Below are 10,085 nucleotides of genomic sequence, written 5' to 3'. Positions count from 1 at the left end.
AATTACTTGTTGGGTTAATGGAGGTTAGTTGGGCATGTTAGTGAGAAACTTAAAACTTGAAAGACATTATATGCCATATGGTCAAAGATTATAACTTAACACCCTCTTACCCTCTTCTCCTTCATTTTTTAATCGATCAAGGTATAGTTACGGAGTGAGAGTATAGATTTTTGTAGAGGAAGGATTATATAAAGAACACTTGAAGATATTTTTGAAGTTTGGAATTGAATCATCAAAAGGAAGCTTAAAGAGGTAACAATACTTTTCTGAAACATCTATTGCTAGGGTAATTTATAAATACCGTTTTTTTTAAAATCATTTGATTTTAAATTATAACAAATTCAAAATTTTTAAATGCGAAAAAATATATGGTCCCAAATCCAAAACATATATTTTTTGTTTAACTAACGAGGAAGGATCAATTAATATCATACATATTCTTATTGAAACCAAACAAGTTGTGGCCTTCTTAAGAGTTGTAGTCTTCTCGACATATAGAGGCTAATGGCTTCTGTGACTGTTTCCCTTCAAAGACGTGTATCACTTTCATTATGTCTTGTACCTAAAGATGTGATATAAAAAGATGATCATTTCCATGGTTTAGGGATGGTTGAAATATGGAACGGGAAGAGAGAAAAAAACTAATGTAGCTTTAGCATGTACAAAAAAGATGGAGGAATGGAAACAACAATTCCCACCCCTTAACATTCGGTAGTCGTTAGTAAAGAGATAATCTCTTGTTAGAAATTGGGTAGGGTTATAGTGGAGATCTGGATATCCCTTGGATCGTGTAAAATCTTTCCGAACCGTAAGTCAAGTTGCTAGAAGATTCTAAGTTTGTATGAAGAAAAGGAGAGCTACCAGTCATCGTTTCCCCTCAAGAGGAGAGTCGTTTACATATAAAACGAGTTGTAGGGTTTTCTTTCAGGGTTGGACGTCATGAGCTCCTTTGGAAACAAGCCAAGGGAATCTAAAATTAATAAGGAATTCAATGGTTTACAAAACTGACGATCTTAGTCAGTTTTACTATATTCACCCTCAAGAATTTGATTTTTCCACTATGTACCCACTTGTAAAATCCGTAGAGTTTTGGGGCTCTGCCCCTTGGACCCCGCTAGGGGAGCTACCCCTTTGGAAACCCCGGACCTAGGGGCGCTGCCCCCAGACCCCCGACTTGTCGTCGAACCGGCTTCTAATTCGATCTTATACATACATGCACTCCGCACATACCCAAACATATATTAGAGTACAAATTACGAAACCCCTTAACTCACATGTAAGTTCCAATTACACACTAAAATCACCAACATCTCTCTCTCTCTCTCTCTCTCTCTCTCTCTCTCTCTCAAGAATTCCTTCAAATCTACAAAAATCAACGGGTACGTATTGAACTTTTTTGTTACCTTCCTTCCAAGCTGTCATAAAACAAATGAAATCGATTAATTAAACTTCATTTTCGTTCCTAATAGGTCATACTTTTCACACTACATAAAATGTTTTGGGATGTTATTTTACTTCATTGTTTATCACCATTTATCGGTAGATATAACCTCTTTATGTTTAATTCAAGCTTCAAAAGTATTTAACAAATAAACCTCAAACAACCCCATAAAAAATCAAATAATTTTAAGCAAATATTGAAGTAAAATCACGGCGAATGAAACATTTTTTTTAACAAATTAGTGTAGTACAACACTAGCAAAACAATGTAATTTTCTCTAAGAAAGATTTTTTTTTATTACATAATTTTCAAAATAGTAATAAAAAGTTGCCTAAATTATATAAATGATCCCTATGATTTCTAAAAAGTCCCATTTTCAAACCCATTTTTAATGTGGATATCCCATAGGGTTCCAAACGGTTGCACCATTAGTCCTTTAGGTTCATTCCTTTTATTTTATGTCGTTTAGTGTATATATGTGCCTCTCATGGGAGGGTAATTTCTTCTTTCCTTACTCCCCTTCTTATGATACTAATGTAACTTTCACCTGTATCTTAAACATTATTCCAACCTTCTTTCCTTTTTACTCAAAACTTAAACTTTTCCCTAAAAATACAATTGACGAAATAGATGATTTGTTCTTGTGGAACCCAACATATAGTTTACTTGTTCGATGAATCTTAACCTAGGAAGGGGATTCCAATTATGTGTCTAATTCAATTCAAAGTGCAAATTTATTAGGTGGATCGACCCTCCGATATGCCCTAAGTCATATGATGTAATTGTAGGTTTGCTACGATCTAAAGACAAAACTGAAAAATCTTCAAGCAAGCGTGTGATGAAGCTTAAGAGTTAAAGTGGCTATTAATTTTACCAGGACCTTTCTTTTTCTTGTATTTGTACAAACACTAATAAGAGGTGTTACGTGGGATTGAATAATTTTTCTTGTAAAAGGCTCTATTGTAAATCCATTTTAAACTCAATTTGATCCTAGTAATTAATCTTTAAGAGTTTAATATGCAATGATTGTTAATAAAAACCCATTTTGATATCTTTGGGCTTAATATAATATTTTTTTTGTACTATGATAAATGTATGTTAAATATTTTGTTTCCAACAAATATATGATTTTGGACCATCTATCTTAATACAATTTTTTTCGACTAAAACAACAAAAAAGTTAATAACCAAAGGATCAAATTTGTATTTTCCTTGAAGGGCAAAGTGTAGACAAACACAATCATTTATCTATCAACAACCCTTACATCTTATTTATATACAAAAATACCCTTATATTTTCATATACCTTTCACATTAATCTAAATATCCGGTTTTTTTAGAGAAATTGTAGTTGTTTTGTGACATGACATTTATCTTTTTCGTTTTAGGTTAACATGAAAACAAAAATAAATGACATTGTCTTGTGTCTAAGATAAAACGTGAAAATAGATCATTTACTTAAACAAAAATAAATGACATTGTTTATTATTTTTTTTGTCTATGTCAACCTAAAAACAAACAACATAAATATCATATTACAAAACAACTTCTTAAAAACAAATATTTGATTAAATATGTCTTTAAAAAAACGAATATTTGGTTATAACTAAAAATATAAATATTTTTACGCCTATAAACAAACTATTATGATTTTTCTAAATATTAAAAAATAAATAATTATGTTTTTATGTAGTTTTCCCCGTCTTTAAAAACTTTCCAAATATTTACCACAAAACAAACCGTTCCTTTCAAAAAGAAAAATCTCTGACTTAAAAAAGAATACAGTCAAACAGCGATGTGAGTAGTCAAAACAGCTCATCCCTGTCATCTGTCTCCTCCCAAATCCCAACAAGACTCCATCACATCCATGGCAGTACCCATGGATTCCCCACCATTCCCACCCCAACCCTCAAAACTAACCCTAGCACAAACACCCACCATGAAAGTCCAATCCGTTTTCCTATTCATCGTCATCGCCACCACCATTGTCGCCGGCGTTTCCGCCATGGAAGACGATGTAAGGTGCCTTCGTGGTTTGAAAGCCTCACTCACAGATACACAAGGCAAGCTCACCACATGGTCATTCACCAACGACTCCGTCACCTCCTTATGCAAACTCGTCGGAGTTTCGTGTTGGAACGAGAAAGAAAACCGGCTCATCTCCATCCAACTCCCGGAGTTTTCACTCTCCGGTTCGTTACCGGACTCCCTACAGTTTTGCCGTTCTCTGCAGTCCCTCGATCTGTCGAGAAACTCGATCTCCGGTTCCATTCCACCTCAAATCTGTACATGGTTGCCGTATCTAGTAACCCTAGATCTCTCCGGGAACTCTCTATCTGGAAACATTCCGCCAGAGATTCAAAACTGTAAGTTCTTAAACAACCTCCTTTTATCCGATAACAGTTTCTCCGGTACGATTCCGTACCAGATCGGCCAGCTTGAGAGGCTTAAGAAGCTAGACGTTTCCAACAACGAACTCTCCGGCTCCATTCCGGACGATTTATCGAAGTTCGAAGCCGAATCCTTCACCGGAAACAATGGATTATGTGGTCAACCTCTTAATTCGAAATGCGGGAGTTTGAATAACAAAAATCTCGCCATTATTATAGCTGCTGGAGTTCTAGGAGCCGCTGCATCTTTATTTCTAGGGTTTGCGATCTGGTGGTGGTTCTTTCTGAGAACTGATCGGAGAAAGAGTGGTGATGCTGGCAGTGGTGAAGATCGAGGCAATTGGATTGATATCTTGAGATCTTACAGGCTTGTTCAGGTATCACTATTTCAAAAACCCATCGTCAAAATCAAACTGAATGACATACTAGCTGCAACCAACAATTTCAATCCAAACACCATCGAAATGACGACAAGAACAGGGGTTTGTTACAGAGCAATGTTACAGGATGGATCCGTTTTAGCAATCAAACGATTAAGCCCATGTAAAATCAACGAGAAACAGTTCAGATCCGAAATGAACAGATTAGGGCAACTAAGACACCCAAATCTAGTCCCATTATTAGGGTTTTGTATAGTTGAAGACGAAAAACTTCTAGTATACAAACACATGCCAAATGGGAGTTTAAATTCCCTTCTATACGCCACCAACAAAACCACCACCGATCTTGACTGGCCAGCCAGACTCAAGATCGGTATTGGTGCAGCCAGTGGTTTAGCCTGGCTGCACCATGTCTGTGAACCACCTTACCTTCACCAAACCATAAGCTCAAATGTGGTTCTGGTGGACGATGATTTCGAAGCCCGGATAATCGATTTTGGGCTGGCCCGCCTCGTGGGGGCCCGCGATTCGAAAAATAGTTCGTTTGAAAACGGCGATTTGGGCGAATTCGGTTATGTGGCCCCCGAGTATTCATCCACCATGGTTGCTTCAATGAAAGGTGATGTTTATGGTTTTGGGGTTGTACTTTTGGAGCTTTTAACCGGGCAAAAACCGCTTGAAGTAAATAATGGAGAGGAAGGAGGGTATAAAGGTCATTTGACGGAGTGGGTGAATCGGCTTGTGGGGTCGGGGAAAAGTAAGGATGTGATTGATAAATGTATACGTGGGAAAGGACACGATGATGAGATTTTGCAGTTTTTAAGGATTGCTTGTAGTTGTGTGGTTTCGAGGCCTAAAGAAAGGCCTTCGATGTATAATGTTTTTCAGTCTTTGAAAAGTTTGGGGGAAGCACACGGGTTTTCGGGACACTTTGATGATATTCCGGTGAAATACGCGACACAAGATCATCATCACAGAGACTAGCTTTTGGGAAAGATGGTATATTTTGATTTCTTGACTTGTTGATTTATGTTATTTTGTTCTCTGTTTTTTAACTGATATAATTGTTTGATAACCTTTGTGGATCTTGGCATGATGTGATTTAGATAACTTTTATAATGAAAGCTGATATTTGGTATCATTTTTTCTTGAATTGCGATCTGCTCTTCGATTTTTTAGTAAAAAAAGATACAGTTATATATAGCTTACTAGATTAAGACATGTCTCTTATTATCTACAATTAAACTCGGAGTAGACATTTATGTATAATTTTGGAAATAAACTTGTAGGAAGCGTGTTGAGAGATAATTGTGAAATCGAGAACAGATAAAACAGAAATAGTATTTCAAGAATCTTGTTTAAAGTCTCCTCTTGAAAGTGAAATGGAATCAAATGTAGTTGTTCACTTCATTAAGTTTTTGCTTCTTTATTCAAAAGATCCAAAAAGAAAATATACCCGGGAAAGTTAAAACGTTTTTCTCAAATATTTTGTAACTATCATTTATGAGGACAACTCTCACAACATATATGATATGTTTGGTAAAACTAAATGGTTGTAGGAAGCAGAAAACCGTAACTTTTCTTTGTAGCTGTAACTTTTCTTTTTATAGAAGGATTTGACAAAAATAAGTGTAAACTTTTTAGAGAAGTGGAAAGACACTAGTCATAGTTAGGGTAAAACAAATATAAGAAGTAAAGAAGTGAATGAAAATAAATAAGAATTTCGACACATTTAACAAATAGTAACTTTTCATTCATCATTTATATGGTTCCCTTGGATTTGGATTTGTTTCCCTAAAGTTTATTCCTTTACCCTTCCCTTTCACTTTAACATTCATTTTTCAACAAAAAAAGGCCTTTACCTTTTCATACTCTGAAGCAATTAGTTTTAGCAATCAATATATATGCCCCACAGAATAACCCCTTTTCTATTTCTTATCGAATACGAAATGTCCCTACACTAATTATTTAGATACGCATGTGGGTTTCTATATAATATTACTAAAAATCCACTTCAAACATGTCCATGAATAAGAAAAGATCATCATTGTGTGAGAAGCTTATGCAACTAATGAGAAGCTTCTTCAAACTCTCATCATGTCCCCTAAAAGGAACTGATGCTGGATCAAGTAGTTCAGTACTTCCACCACCAAATAGCCACCACCCGACAGTCAAACAACCCAAGGACCCGACCAGGAAACCACCAAATAGCCGCCATGCGGATGGTTCAGATGGAGGAGGGAGCTCTTCTTTCATCAAGATTCAGGGCATCAACCACTCGGATATTGGAATAGCAGATGATGCAAGTTGGTATAGTGGTATACAATCGAGTGAGCTAAAGGCTTCGGTGACGAATCTTGTGGCTTCAGATTATATTCGGAGGTTCCATGAGAGGAACAAACATGAATCTGTTTTGTTGGTGTTGCCGCCGCCGCCACCACCACCACCACCACCACAACAACCACCAACACCGCTGCCGCAACGCCAGTTTCTCGTGAAGTGATTATTACTGGTTTTGTTGAAATGAATCATCGTGTTTTATGAATAATATTGATTTTATTGTTGGTGTGCAAATATGTATAATGCAAGATGTTTACAATATGGAATGATATCTTTTTTTTTTTTTTTTTTTTTTTTGCCTCATCCTCTTTCTTTGGAAAAATATCTTTGGCCATTTATCGTATTTTTCTGCCATATTGAGTTTGGTTCGATTCTCTTTTCATTTGATAGATCTTATCCTACGGCCTACACCCACAAGAATTGGGTGGGGTGAGCGGGAGCTCGTGGTTAAAAGGTAGGTAAGACTTTATATGTAAGAAAGAGAAAAGTAAAAAACATGATTCGATAAATGACCATGTGGTTTACACAAAAAGTTATCCATAACTTTTTTTTCATGATAATAATGACCCGATGGTTTCAAAAAAGATCACCCCGTTCCCGAGTTCAACTTAACGAGAGAAAGGAAAGGAAATGGATGGAAATGAGAAGAAAATAGAAGAAATTGGTGTTCCCGAGTTTTATTAAAGGAGGGAAGTGGAGGGAAATGGGAGGATCACTTTCCCTCCTAACTTTCCTTCCGATTTGGGAGGATTTGGAAAGAAAGAACAAAATGATTCATTTTCCTTCCACTTCTCTCTAACTCGGGAACACAAAAGAAAATTTTGTTTTCCTTTCCTTTCTCTTCTTTTCTCTAATGACTTTCTTTTCTCTTCTTTTCTTTTGTTAAACTCGGGAACGAGGCAGTTAGTCCTCACCAATATGAAATGACTCATTTATCTTTTTAAATTTCTTTTATCTTTTATAAATGTTAATTTGAGGGGCGGCCCCATCATGTTGAGATGTGGAGTCTGCTTATAACAAGAGCTTGGATATGTTACAGAGCAATGTTGCAGGACGGATCCGTTCTAGCAATCAAACGGTTAAGCCCTTGTAAAATCCACGATGAATAGTTCAGATCCGACATGAACAAATTGGGGCAATTAAGACACCCAAATGGCCAAATCTAATCCCATTATTAGGGTTTTGCATGGTTGAAGACAAGAATCTTTTAGCATACAAATACATTCCAAATGGGACCTTAAACTCCCTTGTATACACCACCAACAAAATGACGCGATAGTTTCAAAAAACATTGTGCCCGGTGTGTAGTGATGATGTTGAAGATGTTAATCATTTGTTCTTCAAGTGTTCTCTCGCTTGTCCGATTCAGTTGCAGATTGTGAATTGGGTGGAAATACAACTTCTTCTTTTCGATTGTTTCTTGTCCACGACAAAGTGAATTGTGTAGCTTGTTTGAAGCGTATGACTTTGGACTCGGTGTGTATGACAGTCATATGGGTTCTTTGGACTTATCGGAATGTTCTGATTTTTCGCCAAAACAAGTATAGGAAGGATTTTCTTTTCGATAATATAGTAGCATTTTCTTTTAATTGGTTTTGTGCTAGAAACTTTAAAGTTAGGAAGAATTGGATTGGATGGCTGAAAAACTTAATTCTTAACTAGTGTGTCCTTTGTATGTTGCTAGCTCCTAGCTAGTTTTTGTTTTTAATTTATGGCTGTTGTTGAAAAAAATAATAATACACCATCAACAAAAACCACCGATCTTCTAAGGTTTAAAGTTGTCGTCCACTAAAACCTTCTTTCTTAAACTCCTTACAACTACAAGCAATCCTTAAAAACTGCAAAATCTCATCATCATGCCCTTTTCCACGTATACATTTATCAATCACGTCCTTACTTTTAGCCGACTCCATAAGCCGATTCACCCACTCCACCAAATGACCTTTAGGCTAAAGGGAGTGGCTCGCCATCCTCCCTCGCCAAGCACTTGCTAAAGCCTCGCCACCACTCACTATCCTGTGCTAAGCAGGGTTGCCAAGAGTAGGTCGCTAGTTGTCTGGCGAGAGGAAAGAGAAGATAAGTGGTCCCTATTTGAGTACTTCAGCTTCAAACGGTTGTAATTTTAGCTTTAACAACTTGTACACTTTTCATAATTTATTTTATTTAAATAGTTAAATAAAAATATATTTTATTTAATAAAAAAAATATTTACCTTCTAAACACATCACTACTCCATGTCATCATATTTTGCTTAGTTGTCCATAAAAATATGAGGTGACAATGTTTTAACACATGCTACCACTCCCTCCAGCCTTATAACCTCCTTCCTCTTCGTTATTTACCTCGAGCGGTTTCTACCCAGTTACAAGTTCCAAAAGTACAACTCCAAAACCATAAAATCAGCTTTCATTGAAGCAACCATGGTAGATGAATGCTTGGGGGCCACGTAACTGAATTTGCCCAAATCACTGTTTTCAAACGAACTATTTTTGGAATCACGGCCCCCACAAGGTGGGCTAGCCCGAAATCAGTTATCTGGGCTTCAAAATCGCCGTCCACTAAAACCTTTTTCGTTACGTCGTTTATTTCCGAATCAACTAAGTAAAAAAGAAACACCTAAGATATGTCCTTCTTAAGTTAAAAAGAGACAGCAATTTAGAGTTTAACAATTAACGAAACATTTATGTATGTTAAAAGTATGTTGAAAGAAACGTGTCGGAAGACGATTTTGAAAACGAGACCAGACAAAATGGAAAAGATTATTTCAAGAATCTTGTTTGAAGTCTCAATGGAACAAAAAATAGTCGTTCATAAAATTTAGTTTTTGCTTTTTTTTTCTCGAAAGTCCCAAAAAGGGAAAATACCCAAGAAGTTGAAACTTCAATTGTCGAAATCGTGCTTCGAATGACTTCTTGATTATTTTGATAAAATTTTAATCATTTAGTTTGTGTTATATCTCAAAATGACAACTCAATCTCCCTCCATAGTCCAGGGATGTGGTTTCTCAAAAGTTTATTCCTTTCCCTTTACCTTTCTCATTCATTTTTTCAACAAACGAAAAAGGCCTTCACTTTTTTTTTCTTTGTTTTTATTATACTTTGAAGGAATTAGTTTTAGCAACAAATATACCCCACAGAATAATTCCTATTTTTTCAATGTCTTTTCATATACGAAACTTCCCAACACAGATTGTATAAATACACATGTGGGTTTCTATTTAAATTACTCAAATCCACTTCAAACATGTCCATTCATAAGAAAAGATCACCCTGTGAGAAGCTTATGCAAATCATGAGAAGCTTCCACAAACTGTCATCATCCCCCCTTACTGGAACCGATATTAGGTCAACTAGTTCACTTTCACCGCCACATAGCCACCACCCAATAGTAAAACAACCCAAAAACCCCACCACAAAACCGCCAAATAGCCACAATGTGGATGGATTAGATGGAGGAGGGAGCTCTTCTTTCATCAAGATTCAGGGAATGGACCACCATGACATTGCCATAGCAGATGATGTAAGTAGGTATAGT

At 36.3% G+C, this 10,085-nt stretch overlaps 1 protein-coding gene across 1 annotated transcript; it reads left to right on the top strand.

The window, feature by feature from the left end:
- The first annotated feature begins 3,189 nt into the window (after positions 1–3,189).
- On the top strand, positions 3,190–5,364 carry LOC145169405 (putative inactive receptor kinase At1g27190). The gene has a single exon (XM_079087965.1). The coding sequence runs from the start codon at positions 3,309–3,311 to the stop codon at positions 5,193–5,195; it is 1,887 nt and encodes a 628-aa protein (XP_078944091.1). The 5' UTR covers positions 3,190–3,308; the 3' UTR covers positions 5,196–5,364.
- The last annotated feature ends 4,721 nt before the right edge of the window (positions 5,365–10,085 follow it).

The sequence above is a fragment of the Lactuca virosa genome, chromosome 4 (assembly GCF_052849685.1).
Source record: "Lactuca virosa cultivar CGN04683 chromosome 4, Lactuca_virosa_CGN04683_v6, whole genome shotgun sequence".
NCBI classification, from domain to species: Eukaryota; Viridiplantae; Streptophyta; class Magnoliopsida; order Asterales; family Asteraceae; genus Lactuca; species Lactuca virosa.
Note: the sequence above shows the minus strand (reverse complement) of the source record. Positions and strands in the feature narration are given on the sequence as shown.

What these genes read in the sequence shown, in the direction of transcription:
- LOC145169405 (XM_079087965.1), top strand. Translation starts at nt 3,309, where the DNA reads ATGGCAGTACCCATGGATTCCCCACCATTCCCACCCCAACCCTCAAAA.